General features: G+C 51.6%; 1 protein-coding gene across 3 annotated transcripts in view; it reads right to left on the bottom strand.

Moving 5' to 3' along the window:
* FHOD3 (formin homology 2 domain containing 3) overlaps nt 1-18,998 on the bottom strand; it is a 529,663-nt gene extending 510,665 nt beyond the window's left edge. For all 3 annotated transcript variants that reach the window (XM_018039641.1, XM_018039640.1, XM_018039639.1), the window contains exon 1: nt 18,706-18,998. In XM_018039641.1, the coding sequence (XP_017895130.1) occupies nt 18,706-18,870 (165 nt within the window). In that variant the 5' untranslated portion in view covers nt 18,871-18,998. The remainder of the gene's footprint in view (nt 1-18,705) is intronic.

Consider the following 19,290-nt stretch of genomic DNA (forward strand, 5'->3'; position numbering starts at 1 on the left):
TGGCAGCACCCAGCAGTCACATCTGACACTTTACAGGCAGCGATCAGTGTCCGTGGAAGGAATGAATGAGTTTATACCAGAGCCATCGGTGTAAAGAGAAGGGGATGACCTTACCAGGAGGAGCGGGCTAGGACAGGGCAGGGTGAAGGCAAAGCAAGGGCAGGCCAGCGTGAAACAGTGAGGAATGTGAGGGACTAAGGCGGCTGGTCTGCTAAAGCATAAAACATGAGACGGAAAATGCAAAGGGACGAGACTGGACAGAGGATGGGGCCCTGCAGGCCACTGGAGATGGAGACAGCCTCTTGAAGGTGCCCTGGCCTCCAGGAGACGGGTTGGTGATGAGCAGAAGGGGCTGGCCGGCTGGACCCTGCAGTCTCAACTTGACGCGCCCGACACCACACCTTCCAGCTCCCCTGTGAAGCTGCCCGTCCTTCCATCTCTGCAGGCTCCAGGGCCACCCCGCTCCTCCGCTGTCTCTGCTGCAGTCTCGCTCCCTGTATCCATCCCCCACCTCGCTGCAAGGAGGGCCAACCTGGGATTCAGCAGTGAAGAAAACAGACACGATACACCGCCCTCCTGGGGATTCCCTAAGGATGTCCCTCCCCCTGTCATCCTCCCAAGAGGAAGCAGGGGGTCCCTTTGACCATTCTCCTGGCAGGACTGGAAGGTGGGCAGTTTCAGGCCACCCACTGCTCTTCCATTTTCACCGTCCATCCCTCCTCTTACCTGACCTTGGGCCCTGACACCTGCTGTCTGCCTTCTACCCCAATTGCTGCCACCCTCTTGGAAGGCTCTGCCCCCCGCCCCGACCTCAGTGATCCAGCCTCACAGCAAGAAAGAGGAGGAGGAGTCACGTGCACACTGGCTGTGTTACCAGCCACACACACTCACTCAGTTCCTGGGCACTGGGCAGTCCCGCAAAGGGGTGCTGGCTCCTCCTCACCTTCTCATGAACCCCTGCGCCTGACCCAGGGACTGACCATAGCTCTCTGATTTAAAGAGTGTGTGTGTGTGTGCACATAACTAGTCGTGTCCAATTCTTTGCAACCTCATGGACTGTGTGCAGCCCGCTAGGCTCCTCTGTCCATGGAATTTCCCAGGAAAGGATACTGCAGCAGGTTGTCATTTCCTTCTCCAGGGTGATTTAAAGTGAGGGGAAGGCAATAATTTTATACATTCTGGAAATACACACATAGCAATGAGGATCAGCAATATTTAAAATTAATAACCATTGAGGACCTATTATGCAGCACAGGGAACTCTGCTCAGCATTACGAAACACAGTAAAAGAGGAATCTGAAAAAGAAGAGATACTTGTATATGCTTATATACTTGTATACAAGATGCTTGTACACTTGTAACTGAACCATGTTGTAGTACACCTGAAACTAACACAATATTTTTTTTGTTTTCTCACTAAGCTTTTTAAAATGGATCTCAAATTCTGTGACAGACCTTCGGTCAAGTTGTTTCCATTTAAAAGCACTGATTTTAAAAACAAATAACTTAAAACTGCCACACACAAAACAAATGTTCCACAAAATATACTCCTTTCCTTCTGAAGGTTTTACGATGCACTGTTATCATTAACCAGGCTTTTACTATTCAACTTAAATGGCCAATTGAGTCAAACAGTTCTGAGACCATTCTGCCACCACCAACTAAGACTGGGGTGGCAGGTATGGGGGATAATATTAAAAATATGGAACGCTTCACAAATTCGTGAGTTATCCTTGCACAGGGGCCAGGCTAATCTTCTCTGTATCATTCCAATTTTAGTATATGTGCTACCAAAATCAGCATCACAACACTGTTAATCAACTACATGCTGTGCTTCATTGCTGAGTCGTGTCTGACTCTTTGCGACCAAGGGACTGTAGCCCGACAGGCTCCCCTGTCCATGGGATTCTCCAGGCAAGAATACTGGAGTGGGTTGCCATTTCCTTCTCCAGGGGATCTTCCCGACCCAGAGATTGAACCTGGGTCTCTTATGTCTCCTGCATTGGCAGGTATGTTCTTTCTCACCAGCGCCACCTCGGAAGTGGAAACTGATCAGAAACTATCAAGATGCTAATGACATCCTAGGTCCTTCGACAATGATGGATCATTATGACCAAAATACTCTGTGGAATGTGCACAGACAGCTCCGCAAGGCCTCAGAGCAGAGCCTCTCCCCATCAGGTGGATCTTTAGCCCCCATGACCCAGGCAGTAGAATGAGAGCAATCCCATTGCTGCCTGGAACTTCACTGCTACCCACAACTTCACCGTGGTGGAGCCCAATCCCCTCCACCCACTCAAGAAGGCAGAAGAGAGCAGGGTCCTGGGTGTGAAGAGGGGCAAAACCTCTCCTCGCCCCGCACCAATCCCCCTGCTTTGGCAAACTCTAATCACCAAACACTGCCCAGAATGATGAATTTAAACTATTTAGACTTTGCAGAATGGCATGCATTGACTTAATGGCCTGTTCTGCTTCAAGGACCGGTCAAGAACTCTGGTGAAATGAAAGCAACGGCTATCCAAGGAAGGGCAGGGGGAGAAGAGAGGCTCACAGACCCCAGAGCCCCAGACACAAAGAACCTCCCTCCCTTTCCGCTCCTCAGCCTGGGATTAGCTCTTACTCCTAGTCTCATCAGCTGTCATTGGCCGGCCTGGCAAGTCATAGCCTCAGAGGCGGCTCACCAGGGAGGGGGCCAGGACACATACCCAACCAGGACACCAAGATCCTGCTTCCCAAAGTCAGGCTGATGACAGATGAGATGGAGGCTTTGCCTGGCTGAACACCAATCCAGTTCCCTGGGACAGTGCAGGGGGGTGGGAGGGGTGTCTCTCTGCAGGTAGGCGTGAGGCAGGAACTCATGGGGTGCACATGTGAGCACCCACAAAGCACTGGGGCCCAAAAAGCACTGGGCTTTTATCTCTGGGCCCCCCAACCCAAAGACTTGCATGAATTCTAATGCTACAAGCAAAGTTCAGAATCTCGGGATGTGCCCAAGGCCCCCAGATCCACCTTAACTCCCACATCCCCTCTGCAGAAGCCCCCCACTTTCATCTGTAAGGGAACCTGGTGAAAGTTTCTATACACAGTATGAACAAGGGAACCATGAGACTCGGAATTAGGAAAATGCATTAGAGCAGAAAACTTGGGTCACCAGAGGCCGAATCTGGAACACAGAGCTCTTGAGTGGCCAAGGAAATGGACAGAGACCAGGAAAAGTCCCAAGGCTGGAGAAGAAAGAGGAGGGCTGATTTCTCAGGGGGGCAGCTATGATGCTGATGATGTCCTCAAGGTCTCGGCACAACCAAAAGGATCTAATGAAACTCTCCTGAATCAAAGCCAAATCACAACTTCTTGCATAAGCAAAGTCCCCAGATTATACCCAGGAGGCGATGGGTATAAGTTCACCATGACTTGGCTGTCTGGAGCTCTGAAGGCACTTTTCATAGCAGCCAAGTGGTACCTACAGTTAGGACACGCAGCCAGCCTGTTGCCATCGTGGCCTTTGCGTTCTTGACAGCATGGCCCATGCTTTATTCTTCTTTGACTTCCAAACACACTGCAGAGGACCTGACAAAGAGCAAGAACTCACATCTGTGCGAGCTGAGTAAAACACTGCTGCACAGGTCAGGCACGAATTTCACACTGAACTTCCTTTTCCTAAAGGATGCACACGGCGACGTCTTCGGTTCCTAAAGGCACCTGAAGAGCCACATAGAACTCCTCCCTTTAGGTCCTTGACCTAATTTATGCACTCTAGTGCCCTCAGGAAGGTAGGTATTCCCAGGCAACACCACAGAATGGAAAGGGAGCTGAAAGGGGGGCTCTGTGTATTTCAGGCAGGCTCCCAGGCTGGGAGTTTCATCCAGCCAAGCACAAATGGGGTGAGCAGAAAGCTCAGATGAGGACATCTTGAGATCTTAGTGACCTTCTGGACATGGAGCCTTCCCTTGGTAAAGAGGTCAAAGCCGTTCAAACACTGGATCTTTCATATTATCGCCTCTGGACTTAAATATGCCACCTCTCCCATGGTTCCCGGCCACCTCCCTCACTTCAGGCCTGGTCTCTGACTTTCAGGGGAAGAGAAGCACACCCTCAGTTTCCTACCCTGCCCCCACTTCTGCTTACTTCATCTCTACACTCCGTGATCAAAGTGCAGTTTTCATATGCTAGCATTCTCCAAGGCTGCTCTTCATTTATTTATGGTATTTTGCCAACTGCGGAATTTCGGGTGATTTGTGCTCCATGGGGTCATCGCCCCTTTGTAGAGTTGCAGGATGAGAGTGTGGCGTGAGTGCAAGGTGACGTCAGCCCTCAGGGGGACCAGGCTGGGGGGGGAGGGACACCCCGATCCAGCCACGGTAGGGCCTTGAAGCCTTAAAAATAAAGAATAACTGTAAGCGACTTTTAAATGAATGGTCCTTTCTGTGGGCAGTGTTTTCAAAAGTAATTATAGTCTGAAGTCCAAAGACTCAAATAACAAATTCTTCTGACCAAGGGTAATTTGCCCAAGAAGTAAAAACCTCCTGACAGTCCTGCTAAGAAAAGAGCCAGGTAAACCTCTGCCAAAAAGTCATCCCAATTCTAGGGATTTATCCTAGCAAAATGAAAATTTATGTTCCCATAAAATCTCCACCCAAATCAGTAGAGCAGAAACGGTGGTATGACATAAAGAAGCAAAGAGATCAGCCTCCAGATCAAATGCTTCTCTGTCCATGGGATTCTCCAGGCAAGAATACTGGAGTGGATTGACATGCCCTCCACCAGGGGATCTTCCCAACCCAGGGACGGAACCTCCGTTTCCTGCGTCTCCCTCATTGCAGACGGATTCTTTATCACTGAGCCAAAACTGGTTCATCCATACAATGGAATCTCACTCAGCATGAAAAATAAATGAGCCACCAATTCACCTTAGATGGATCACAGGGGTACTGTGCAGAGTGAGATACGCCAGTCTCTAAAGGTTACATACAAATGATTTTATTTCTATGGATGGCTTTCTGGGAAAGAGCAAAGCTATAAGGAGAGAACAGATCCCTGTTTACGAGGGATGGGGGTGAGGGGGTGTCTGACTACAAAGGGAAGGCCTAGGAAATCCTCCACATTGCTGGAATTGCTCTGTATCCTGTGGTAGTTACAGAATCTACACTTGTTCTGGTGCATAACCTCCAAAAATGTACTGAATCACAATACTGTACACTTGAAACGACTAAAATACCCTAAGTCAATTATACTTCAATTAAAAAGCCAATAGGTATATTAAAATTCACAGGACTGAACATCAAAAATAAAAATGAATTTCACTGTATATAGATTTCTTTTTCAAAAGTTCACAAATTCTTTGACACTTCTCCCAGAAAACAATGGTATCTAGTTCCCTGGCCCTTGAATGTGGGCCAGGCTTTGCAACTTGATTCTAAGGAGCACAGTGCAAGGAGATGGATGGTTAGGAAAAGTGATACAACATCACCTGATCCTGGTCCTCGCTCTTTAGAGCCCTGAATGGCCACATAAGAAGTCTAGCTATCTGGAAGCCGCCATGCTAAAGGTATCTGGTAGAGACACCAAAGAGACATAGAGAGATGCCCAAGGAACTCCCAGTTACTCGCATCTTCCTGGTCCGGACACCAAACTTTCAACTGAAGAGCCTCTGAGATGGTCCAGGGCCCCACCATCACCTCGCTGCAGCCTCATGAGAGACCCTGAGCCAAAAGTGCTCAGTTGTCCCAAAATTCCTGGTCCAAGGAAATCGTGAGCAATAATAAAAATGCTGTTATAAGTAACTTAAGAGTGCTTCTGTGCTTCGGAGTGATGTGTTCACAGCCAAGAACAACTGCCACGTGACAGGTATTTCCTGATATACCATCGTGTCTATTCTTCATCCATTTCATCCTCTACTGAGCACTTGCTATAGCCAAGAACTATCCATGGAATGGGGAGAGAAGTGCCAGAATCACCAGACTGCGACAGCTAAGAGATGAGAGTCAAGGTTGGGGGGCGGTTCTGGGTTTGGGCAGCTGGTCGACAGTCATGTTCCTCACTGAGGCAGGATGGGTCTGGGGGAAGATATCACAATCCCACGTGGACACAGTGTGCATTCAACGTCCCCAGGACACCCAAGAGGAGCTGTCCGGGGCAGCTGGGGAGCTGGACTCAAGATAGCGTGGGGCCCCAGATGCCAACGAGGGGGCTGTCAGAAAGCCCTCGGAAGCTGCCCAGGAACGGAGGTAAGCTGCAAGAAGGCCTGATCCTGGGACAGAGCTGAGGGCAGGAGGGAGCAGAACGCTTGAAGAGCTCAGGCAAGGTGGATCGCTCACCATCACACTTGGGACAGCGAGCGTTCCTCAGAGGAGATCCTCGGGAACGGCAAGTGCTGCTTAGAGACTAAGTGAGATGAAGGCTGGCGGGTGTCTGGGCATGAGTGACAAGGTGGCTCAAGTGGTAAAAGAATCGCCTGCCAGTGTAGGAGCTGCAAGCGACCTGGGTTCAATCTCTGGGTCGGGAAGATCCCCTGGAGAAGGAAATGACAACCCAGGCCAGGAGAACCCCACGGACAGAAGAGCCAGGCAGGCTACAGTCCCTGGGGTGGCAGAGCATCAGAGCACACACCCGCCAAGGCAAGGGCACTGTGGCTGGGCTGGTGGGGAGGGAGCCAGACGGAGGGGCTCAGACAAGCTCGAAAGACACTTGGGTTGGAGGAGGGGTGAAGGCAGAAGACAGGAAGGGAGGTGGAAGGATGGATGAAGGAGGTGTTAGTCCCTCGCAAGTCAAGCAGGGATCCCAGAGGGAAGCAGGGGTTGAAGGTCCAGTGGAAAGGGGCCTGACCCAGCCAGAAGGGACACAGCTGCCCTGGCGGGAAGGAGGGGGCACGTGGACAGGGGCACACAGGCTAGTCGGGGCAGGAGCTGCGGATGAAGGTTCTGCTTTGTCTCTGCAGCGGCAGGGAGGCGGGGGAGACGAGGGGGGGAGGACGGGGGCGGGGGGTGGGGGAGTGCTGTCCAGGGAAACAGAAGCACAGCCTGCCCAGGCCCACGGAACAGTAGGGCTGGAGACCACGAAAGCCAAGTGGCAGTCCCCAGGGACACGCAACAGCACGATGCATTTTTGGTTTTGTTCACGACAGCCCCACAAGGGAGATGCTACGTTCCAAAGTGCGAGGAGAGGGAGCGGGCTGGAACTGGGGCCCAGCCCCTTCACCCACTCTTGTTTCACTCACTCTGGTGCCTGCGTTGGTCCCAGCAGAGCCTGACACTGAGCAGACACCCACGAAAGCGAGGAAGGTGGGAGAAAGGGTCATACCTGAAGCCTCGCTGGCGAGCTCCTCAGCCCACCAGGAATCAGCGGTGACGTGGCCGTGGGCTTTGGGAGACCCTGCCCCAGGGCCCAGGCCAGGTCCCGAGCTCTTCGTCCTCCCAGGCATTCATCACAAGGTGGCTTTGCGGTCACTGCCTGACCATCCTACTCTGTCTCCCTTTCCCTGTTTCTCCCTTCCCTCAATTTTTCTCTGGAATCATTTCCTTCCCAAATTTCTGGCTTTTTCTCCTGTTCCCTTTCTTTCCCTTCATGTTTCCACTACATGGAATGGAAGTAACTTCTCGGTCGTGTGCTCACAGCTGGCAGGCCCTTCTCACTCACCCAGAGCCATCCGCACTTGATCTCCACACGCCTCCCATCTGCTTCTCACCTGCATGGACGGCCTTCCCATTTCCTTTCACCTGCTCACCCCACTGCTCTCTCCAGGAGGCTTTCTGGACTGCGCGGTCCACATGGAGTTTTCCCACTTCTGACACTGCCACAGGCCAAGCTGCCTACATTACACTTAGACGTGAGTCACATGCTGCTTCAGAGGCCATTTCACTTTTCTGACTTATTTCTCCAACCAAGCACCACAATAAAGGAGATGATTATCATGTGCTGGGATCAGTGGCATCAACAGAAATAAAGCTTCCCACTCAGCCCCGCCTGCTCCCCAGCCCTCAAAAAAAATGAAATAAATAATCACCTGAACTATGAACTCAGTCTATGAATTCAGCAGAAATATCCCCCTAGTTGTGTTCACTCCGTAGTGAGCCTGAAGTCAGAAGACATGTATGTGAGCTCTAGCCATCTTTGTGTGTCGGTCCTGAAAGTAACGTGACTTTAGTTTTCTCAACTTGGAGACGGGGCCTACATAGCCCATCTCCCCCTCCTGCAGGGCTGTGTGAGGACCAGCCAGGCGAGCCTGCGTCCCAGCGCCTTGTGAACTGCACAGACACGCCGCGGTTCTGCTCCTGGCGTATTCAGGGATGAATCACCGTCCACAAAAATGCACCCAATTCTGGGAACAAAAAACCACTCATATCCGTGACTATTGTTCTGGACAGGGTGCCCAGCTGCTCTCTTTTCCCTGCCCCCAGACACCCAGCCCTGCTAAATCTGAATGGGAGACCCCAAGAAGACTAGACAGGCCTCCTCACCTCCAGGCACGGGGCACTCAGACACCAGCCACTGAGAAACTCCCTGGTCGTGCAGAAGCCAGAGGTGCTGGTGATTTATGGAAGCTGCGATCTGAAGCCAGCCATGCTCTCTTGTGGCTGCAGCTATGATCTGATCCTGAGAAGGGGTAATAGATCCCTCTTAGGTGAGTGCCATCGCCTGAAATAAAATCTCCCCATAGCCACCGCAGTTGGCAAAGGGCTGAATCTCCCCCGGGGGCAAGAAGGGTGGCTGGACTCCGTGGGCACCCCTCCAGTCTCCCAGATCCACCCTCTGCTCGGAGTCCCCACCACTCACTGTGGCCACCTCTGTCCCCCACCGCCCACCCCAGACACACACACCAGCTCACAACTCTCCTCACCCTCCCCACGCCCAGCCTGGGCAGCAGCAGTGAACCAGGAAAGCTCGGGGACAAACGGGAAAATGGGCATAAGTCAGTGCTCCCCCACCTGGCCCTGCAGGCCTCGAGCCTGGCCCCACGGAGCAGACCTCACGACCCCCACCCAGGAGGGCCCCGGAGCACACACCCACCCCTGCCAACGCAACAAGAAACGATGCTGACCGACAGTGAGCCTTCTCTGGCCAATCCCAGGCTTCCTGCCTCAGGGTATGGCCTGGGCTTGGTGTGGAAGAGGCCAGAAAATAAGGTTTTGAGGCTCGGAAGAGCTGGTTGTATACCTCACTCAGCCAGTTTGTGAGGGAAATTATGACATGCAAGTCACGTTTGGAGATTAGGAACCTGACAGAGATGTGAGGATACTGGCTCTTGAAGGCCCTCCAGTTGCAGGCATCGTGTATATAAATACAGCCTGCGCTTGTTTCACTTAACCTTCTTTGGTTCTTTTATTGGGGCTTATTGGGTATCAGGCGCTGTTTGAGGAACTCTGAGCTGAGTGGGGAGTTGAAATGCACCTTCTGCTACTGAAGGTTTATAGCTGGTGGGGAGATGCTGAGAACGGATGAAGAACCAGAGCGTCACAGGTGGGAGGGGGCGAGGGGCCTGCACAGGACGGGGAGGGGGCCAGGAAAGGCAGCAGAGATGACCCGCAGGCACGGTCTCCCTCCAGGCTGGAGGCTGGGGGCGCAGACTGAGGAGAGCTACGGGCTTGAACCACCAGGGCAGCCTCTCTGTGAAACTGCAAGCATTTCAGCACAGTGAGGGATGGGGAGGGGTGGGAAGGGAAGGACGGTCAGGACCGACTGGGAGTGGCAGACGGTCCCAGAGAGGCCTGGGTGTCCTGTGACAAGCTGCGACTTTACCCTGATAATAATGGGGAACCACCAGCAAGAAGGCGGCGGCGGCAGCAGAAAAAGCAGGCTGGGGGGTAGATCAGAGCACTTATATACAGAGTCCAGATGGGAGCCCGGATAAATCGGGAGTGGAAAGCAAGGGATGAGATAGGCGCAGAGGAGCTGAGGCTGCCGAGCAGTTCTCATGGTGCTTCCAAAGAGGGAGACACAGAAGGGGTGTAGCGAGCAGGTCTGGGAGAAGGAAGCTACTCGGTCCATCTTAAACATTTCTTACCTACATTTCCATATGTACAATTTTATAACTCGTGTTGGCTGTCAGGAAGTGAATGTGACTCCGCAATATGTTGAGGCCCTACTCCTCAATGTGATGCTATCACGGCCTTTGGGCAGTAATTAGGTTTAAATAAGGTCATGAGGGTAGGACCCCCCCACCCCCCGCCATGGGATTAGTGCCTTTACCAGAAAAGCAAGGCTTCCCAGGTGGCGCTAGTAGTAAAGAACCCACTTGCCAGTGCAGGAGACATAAGAGACACAGGTTCAATCCCTGGGTGGGGAAGATCCCCTGGAAGAGGGCATGACAACCCACTCCCGTATTCTTGCCTAAGGAATCCCATTGACAAAGGAGCCTGGCAGGCTACAGTCCAAAGAGTCAGTCTGGTCTCAAAGAGTCAAACACAACTAAAGCAACTTAACACACACACACACACAGGACAAATAAACACTGAAGAAAACAGAGACTTTTCCCTCACAGAGCAATGCTGACATGGGCCATGGTACATACGCTAAAGATGATACACTACGCAGATATAATGCTATATTTTAATTCTGGTAGAAAATGTTAAGAATAGCTCCCTTTGGGTGGTAAGAAAGGTGATTTCTATTTCTTCAGTGTGCTTTTCTATAGTCTCAAAATACATACACAGGCTCATTCTGTGATGGGAACAGACGCTTTGTTTGTTTCATAAGGACAGACTCTTTGCTCTCTGGCCTTCCCCTCCTTGAATCTAGCTTTGTTAGCTGTAACCTCTCCCCAGCAATGTCTCCCTAATTCCACACAAACAGCAAAATGGAGTTGCAAGTGTGAAGATGCCTTAGGGTACCAGACATACACATATCAAGATACACACATTGATTTGAGTAATAAAAACAATCCAGACGACTCAGCTTTAACACAAAGAGAAAGCAGCTTTTTACTTCTGTCATCACTGGGAAAAGTATCCACACTTTCCATAACTCCTTCCAGCACTATCCGCAGGTCACAGGTCACTCTACTTACCAAACCCTGAGGTCATGGCTCTTCTGCCTTATCCATCCTATTTCCATCCTCTTGGACTCACTCAGGCAATTAATGATCCTCTTTCATCCCCATCTGTGGGGATATGAGGATCCACCTTTCCCGGTGAAAATCAGGGACAAACAAAGAATAAATTCTAACAAATGAAGTTCAAAAATGGAGAAAGTTACATTACCATATGTAAAATAGATAACCAGTGGGAATTTGCTGTGTCTCAGGGAACTCAAACAGGGACTCTGCAACAACCTAGGGGCTTCCCAGCTAGTTCAGGGTAAATAATCTGCCTGCAATGCAGGAGACTCTGGTTCGATCCCTGGGTCGGGAAGATCCAGTAGAGAAGGAAACGGCAACCCACTCCAACATTCTTGCCTGGGAAATTCCATGGACAGAAGAGCCTGGTCCATGGGGTCACAAGAATAAGACACGATTTCGTGGTTAAACCACCACCAGAGGAGTGGGATGGAGAGGGACGTGGGAGGGAGGTTCAAGAGGGAGAGGACATATGTGTACCTATGGCTGATTCATGTTGAGGTTTGACAGAAAACAACACAATTCTGTGTAAAGCAATTATCCTTCAATTAAAAATATATATATATTTTTTTTTAAGTGGAGACAGGCCTCCCTTGAAGGGAGGGCGCCAACTGCTCTCTATCATCTAAGGAGAAGCAGCTAGAACGTGTCTGACCAGAGGCTTCACAGAAGGGACTTCTGCATGGACATGGGTGGGTGAGAAGACCCCTCTTGGACTCTAATGCCTTTGATAATTCAATCATTCAACAGCTATTTATATGAACAGTGTGCCAGGCACTGTTCCAAGTCCTAGGGCTAGGCCAGTAAACCAAGCAGACTAGGAAACCAACCAACCAACCAAACCTCAGGGAGCAGCAGGCCAGCCCCTCAAGGGCCTGGGTGACCCTGAACGGCAGGGGGCGCTGAGGGAGGTTAGGAGCAGAGAAGGGCCATGCTCTGACCCTGTTTCCTCCTTAGCTGGTCACAGGAGCCTGATTCCTACACTGTTCCCTCCATTAAAACCCAATGAATGGACCCCATCTCAAGTTTTCATTTTTTCCTATTAATGGCCGGGTTCCCAGGCAAGGAGGGAACCTCCACCTCACTCCATCAAGACTTGCTATAAACTACGGTGAGTAAGACAGTGCGGGTGGGGGTGGGGATGTTAGCCCAAGAATACACTACTTAGGGGATCAGGGAGCCCAGAAACACCCGCTGAAGCTGTGGACAAGATGGAAGTCAGGGAGGCAGTGGAGACGGTGCCCTCAGGTGGCGGTCAGTCAGCTGCTTCCCCGCGGGTCCGCCACTCACACCCCTCCCGCTGCCTGCAGCCTGCGTGATGACGTCAGAGGGCAGAAGTCCCCTCACGGTGGTCAGGAAGGTTGAAAGCCAGGTGTCCAGGGTGTAGCACACGTTATAGTAAATACGAGCGACTTCACTTTCCTTTCCTTTCTCTTTCATTTAATTAAACTACAGATAGAGCAGTAGGGGGTCAAGGATGGGAACACTGGGTTTAAATATCAGTAGAGGCACTACAAAAAAATTTGCTGATTGGCCATCTCAGTCACAGCGAACACACTTAGGACACTCAGTGACACTTAACGAAAGGACTGTGAACCCAAAGGGACCGTTAGAACCCATAACCTAGGTTTTCATCTCTTTTATTAAAAAAAAGTTAAATATATGAAAAAGTATGGAAAATAGTATAATGACGCACCCATATATCTATAATCTAGCTCTAACTCACAGTCTATCTTGTTTCCTCTATATACTCACCCACCTACTTCTTGCCCCTCAACCAAGATTATTTTGAAGCAAATTATATGATTTCATCTATAAATATTTCAGTATGTATCTCTGAAACACACAAACTTTTCTTTTAAACACAGCACAATATTATTAACATTAATAATTTTAATATTAAATATTGTTATTCATTTTATTTGTATTAACTTAACTCTAATAATTTTTAATATCAATAAGTCATTGTTCAGGTTTCCCCAGTGGTCTCAAATATTTGTTTGTGTTTGTTTGAATCAGCATCCAGTTAGAGCCACACTGGTGGATATATTGCAACTGGTGGATATATCTCTTAAATCTCTTTTAATCTAAGGTTTCCTTCCATCTCCATCTTCTCCTTTACCATTTATTTGTTAGAGAAACTATGATTTCCCCCAATCTGGATTTTGTTGATTACATCCCTGTGGTGAGGTTTAACATTCACTGTAACAATTTCTCCCATTCTTTCTTTCTTAGTTCAGAACAAGGCACAGAAACACAACCCAAAAAATAGCTAAAACAAAACAAAAAAGCGGTCTGATTGCCTCCGTAAAGGACCAGATGCTGACAAACTCAAGACTGGAAACGCCCCACAGACGTGGAACCAGCTACTCAGATTAGAAAACCAGGTTTAAAGCCGGGACCCTCCTGAGCTGGCACACACAGGCAACGGGGCATCAGCTGCAGGAGGCACAGTGTGGAGGTTGCAGGAGGTGACTGTCCTCCATCTGAGGACAGGAAGGTTGCAGGGACACTTCAGAGAGAAATAAACCATGGAGGGGAAAGAAGGCTGGAGGTGGGGGGGCGGGGGTTGCTCCTGAGTTGGTTTCAGCATGTTAATCAGTTTTAAATCTGCCACTGTTAAGACGAACATTTCAGAGTCCAGAGGAAGAGGGCAAAGGCAGTACTGTGTTTTCCAGAGGGAAGCAGGTTGGACTCTGAGGCAAGAGGCACAGACTCCCAAGAGCTTCTGCACTGGAAGGACGTAGCAGAGCTCACCGACTTAACTCACAGCCTGTGACAGGCAGCCCCCTCCGCCCTCCCCTCACCCAGCACGGAGAGCATGTGCTCTGCCGGTTTTCTAATAATGGGACACAGTTGGCTACAGGCTCCGGAGTAAAAAAAGACTTGACCTTAAATCCCAGCTCCTCCACTTAAAAGTAGTGTGACCTTAGACAACCTGCCTAAGCTCCCTGTGCCTCAGTTTCCTCATCCATTAACTGCAGACACCACTGTTGATCTGCACTAACTCTTGTGAGGTCAATGGGGTTGTAACGCCGAGGCTCACTGAAAAGTGCCTAGGGCAAGCCCATTATACGTTAGCCCTTCACCCCCAAAGATTTCTGCCAGACCACCCCCACCCAGACCCTAGCAGGGAGCCATACCTGCGCCTGCTGGACATCCAACTGGGTTCCTGATGCAGTTTGTGGCCATGCATGGCACAAAGCCAACTGACCCGTAAAGGGTTCAATCCCATGAGCCTGATCTCAATAGCCCAGCTCCAACCAACTGAGCTAATTACAATAGACTGGGAGTCAACTCGGGTTGGAGACGCCCATAGCTGTTCATACAATATTCTCAAACAGTTTTGTCCTAAGATGCTGTGTGACACAACACACTGGCCAACTTTACTAATGACCTCATCTTTAAAAAATCTTAATGTAATGTAACAAACAGATGTGTCCCTTAAGAGGATTAAGGTGGAAATTCATTAGAGCAGTAATACCAGTGGATTTGTGTTCTAAAACTGACGCCCATCAATCAACTCAGTGCACGCTTCGTCTTAGTGCTGCTCAGCCTCAGGGAGAACCCTGGAGAACTGGGCAGCCAGGTCTTTACCCTCAAGGCAGCTATGTGTGAACAGGGGGCGCATGGAAAACCCTCTTAGCCCTGTACTGAGTCTAATCTAAATGACCTCTAGTCCCCGCTGCCCAGACGGCAGTGTGCACAGGAATCTTCGATGCATCTTGGGAAAACACACATTCTGACTCCGCAGGCCGGGGGAAGCCTGAGAGTGCATTTCTCAGAGCCCAGGTGACACCCAGCCCACATGCGGAGGACCAAGGTTCCGATCCTCACAGCAATCAGCTGTCTTGCAGGTGGTGTAGCCGAGGCACCAAGGGAACCACAAAGAGAAAGGCAGTGAGGAAGGAAGGAACAGGGCACCGTCCAGGCTAATCCAATGAGAGGACGGAGCTCTGGAACGTGGGCGGGCTGCCTGGAAGGAGGAAACTCAAGACCCAAAAGGAGAGTCACTAAGGGCTCGGACCTGGTGCCAAGTGCCGGTCCTGGAACCTCCCACTCACATGGCCCGCTGACTGTTTTTTTGCTTCGGGCTCTTCGCTTTGAGATGCAATGTCCCAGTGCCTGACCCATGGGGTGGTCTCGGGCTTGGCAGAAGGATGCGTGTCTGGGACAGCGCCTGGCGCAGGCAAGTGGCCAGAACCTGGGAGCTATCATTCTCTACTCTGTAGTCCGCAGCAGCCACGGAAACACTTCCGGAATTAAGTGATTAGGCCATAACTGCCATTTTGACACACACGCTAGTTAGCACTTTTCTGTAATGTTCTACAATTTCAGTTTGCCTCTCAAAAAGAAATAAAAATCCTTAAGAGTCTTTGCCTTTAGCACCAATCAATCCAATACATTCATGCTTTGAAAGGTCCATGATTCTGTTAATCCTACTGCACAGTTTTTCCTAAATTAGAAGTCCTATGATTACAATTCTTTCTAAGGCACTAAACCAGAAATAAACACCTGTTCATGCAGCATTTGAAAACAAAAGGCCTCACATAGTCCAGATAAAACATATAACCACCAGAATAAACATCTCCCCAGTGAGAAGACCGCACCTATTCTCTGTACTGACCTTTTCATTATTAGACTAATCATTTATTTAATCATCCTCAAGGAGCTACTATAAAAAGCTGGGGGGAGGGGAGGCTTCAGTCTAGCAGCTTGGAAAAAAAAAGATAAAACATTATAAGAACAATGTGTTGTTTCTGTCCAAGTCGATGGTTTAAATGAACAACTAATTTCGAATGGCGTCAGCAAACAAAAGAAACATTTATACATACTTCCCAAGGTTAGGAAAAGATACATAGGCTCAAGCTTGGGCTGGGAAGGATGTGAGTGGTAAACCAGTTCAGAGGTTCCCAGCACAGACTCCTTAGGGAAACTTTACAAATTAAGACCCTCTGCAGGGTCTTTGAGGGGCATGTTACACAGGTGTGTCCACTTAGTGAAAATTCATCTAGCTGCTCACTCGGAGCCTGCACGCTTTTCTTTGTGTACCATCTACTTCGAGCAGAAGTCTGCACTCCCAGGTCAAATGGCTGAGGATGCTAAGACTTTCCAAAGTTTCACAGTCACGCTTTTCCCCTCTCACCACCCAGAAAGTCCTCTGCCCCAGAAACTCATCTTCCTGCCAGGCCAGGCTCAAGGAGACCCATGGCAGGGGGCATACCCACTCCCTCACCGTTAGCTAATTCATAGCCAGGTTGGTAACAATTTGTTTCCCCCTCTGGCTGTGAACTCTACCAGGTCAGCAATTCTGTCTCTGTGCTCTTACTCATGCTAGTAACATTCGCTTGCCCCAGGCCAAAAAGTACCTGGCCTAGAAAACTGAGTCGGGAACTCCCCATGTTAATGGAACGGAAGCCAGAGTAGATGCTGAACTGGCCAAACGACTGGTCCAGAGAGCAGAACAGCAGTGGGGTCTCAAGTCACACGGACCAGGTTTCAACATCAGCTCCCCACTCTTAGAGAAACTAAGTTACTCCACTGTTCCCAGCCTGTTTCCTCATCCATCAAACAGGTCCAGTAAAAGTCTGCACTTGACAGATACGTGTAACATGAAATGAGATGCCACTCTGACATCCCTAGTAGAGCACACACCTACATACCAAGCACTGAAAACTCATTAGCTCTGTCTATCACAGATGGATCATTCAATCTGGGAGATTTCCTGCTGGAAATTAACCAGCATTTTACAATAGGAATGCACACCTGGGCAGAGAAATGCCCTGAATTCTGCTTTATAGAACCCTGGCTAATACAACCAGCCACTGAGTCGGCTCTAGATGTGAACAACCATGCCACACATCTGACGGTACGACAGGGGTCTTCCGGCAACAGACTCTGAGACTGAGGCTGGCCAGACCCCCCCAAGACAAGGGATCAAGGGTATCTGTGGGACGTCTTCAGGTTCCGTTTATTCCACAAGGGTCATTGCTGAAAGTCCTGTGAGCCAGTGCAGCTGCTGAGCTGTGGCTTCCCCGGGGGTAGGGGCGGAGGAAAACAGAATGCTGGGGCATCAGGATCTCCTACCAGACCAGGAACACTGGATCAGGCTACGGGGCTCATCCATGGAAACATAAAAATGTATGTCAGTTTCCAGCTTGAAAGGTCAACCCCGGGTTTGAAATCCAAGGAAACCACTTCAAGGTCACAGGGCCACAATTATGAGTCTTCTGCGGTTTCAACCAAGGATCACTATAATCAGAGACCATAATGAATGAAATAACCATGATGCTGAAGAAGCCCTGCAAAGATTTTTAACTGAATCCACTGATTGAGGAGAACCAAGTAACTGACAAAGTGATCCTGATAAGCTGAATCCACAAGACATCTTTCTGTCTCCCCATCTCCCAACCCAACCTTTCATGACCACAGGGGTTCCCAGGACTATCCATCCTGCACCAACACAGAGAAAAGGAGACAGAACTGTCCTACTCCTCATTCCTGAAGACGGGTTACTCATTAAATAGCGGGGGCTGGGGAGGGGATGGGGGAGCCGTGATATACTACCAACAGACACCACTGCCAAAGTTCACCAGTTTCCACATCAACCTCCCTCCCTTCTTCCAAGGCAGGTGAACATCATACGGAAACCTAAGGAATTTTTAAAACTTAATTTTGTTCCTTTTGTCATCAAGTGTTATCGCTTCCAAATATTTATCAGTTGTTGATCCTCAAAGAATAAATCATCTACAAGCTTTGATATGAACCCTAACGGGGGGGGGGGTGAGGGGGGAGTAATTCAAGATACAGTCACTCTGTTTAAGTGGGAGGAAGGGTTCTCCTGGGTAAACTAAATGGTTGGCTTTGCCCAGCTCTCTTTGCAACACACACACTTTGCAAGATGCCTGTTCCGTAAAGGGTTAAAAAAGAAAAAGGAAAAAAAAAATCAAGCCATTCTTCCCAGGGGTCACTCATTTCGGGCTTTGTGCGCGCGGGCCGCCCCTCCTCCCACGGCCACTGCTCCCCCCAAGACCACCTGCTTCTAAGAAAAAAGGGGCTGCTCTGAGCACGATCGCTGCGCGCTGGCGGCGTCCTCCGCGGCGCCCCCGCGGGAGGAAGGAGAGAGGTCCCCGGGAAGCGTGCTTTATCGCGAGGGTCGCGCTGCCGCCTGCAGCGGTCCCAGAGGTCGAAGAGGTTTTGTCCCGGGCGTCGCTCGGGGCTCTCCTCGAAAGGAACAGAGTCCCTAGGGCCCGGGTTCTTTCCGCGCGGAGCTCGGCGCCCGCCCGCCCGGGTGCGGGGACCGACCGCCGGCGTCCGAGCCCACCCCGCCCACCCGGCCGAGCTAACGGCGAGGCGCGGGGAACCCTCTGCATCCCGCCTCGGGCCGGCGCCGCACCTGTTCGGCCTTGCCCGCCCCCGCTCTGGGCCGGAACGCGGGGCGCTCCTCCTCGCCGGCCCGGGCGATCCCAAGCCAACCGGCGCGCGCCCGGACCCCTCTGCCTAACGGGGAGAGGGGAGGTCTGCCCTTGGGCGCTGGTCCCCCGGCCGCACCCAGCTCAGCTCGCCCGCGGCGCCCCTACCCCGGCGCGTCCCGCAGCAGGGACTGCGCCCAAGGGGCCCAGCCCGCCCCCGCCCCCCAGCCTCCCGCCCGGCGGTACCTTGTGCGGCGCCCGCAGCAGTCGGTGGACCCCGGCCAGCTGGGTGCCGAGCGCGAGGTCCTCGCGGAACGTGAACAGCGGCGGCCGGCTGGGCTCGGGGAAGTTGGTGCTGTTGAAAGGGTCCGTATCGTCCAAGAACTGCACCCGGCAGGCCAGCGTGGCCATGATGCATCCCTGCCCCAGGGGGGCGCGGGCCCCGGGATCGACGGGGGTCACCGCAAGCAGGGGAGGCCGCGGCCGCCGCTGGCTGGCTCGCGGGCTCGCAGGCTCCGGCGCGCCTGGCTGCAGCCCGGGCTCCGGCCGCGGGGGGCGGGACGGGGGCGGGGCCGGCGGGCCCCCTCCTCCCCGGGCTCGCCGGCTCCTCCCCTTCTGCGTCCCCCGCGCGCCAGCCGGGACCCACGCGACTCGCCGCCGGGAACGCGAAAGGGAGAGCGGCTCGCGGCGTATCCGCAGCCCTGGGCAGAGTGCGCTGGCGGAAAGACCCCCGACCCGTCCCCCCACACACAAAGCTCCGCGGGCAGACCCCGCAGCGCGGACGCCGCCTGGGCCCCTGGCAGCACGTGCGCCCCGCCGCCCGGGGCGCCC

The sequence above is a fragment of the Capra hircus genome, chromosome 24, assembly GCF_001704415.2.
Source record: "Capra hircus breed San Clemente chromosome 24, ASM170441v1, whole genome shotgun sequence".
In the NCBI taxonomy this organism is placed as follows: Eukaryota; Metazoa; Chordata; class Mammalia; order Artiodactyla; family Bovidae; genus Capra; species Capra hircus.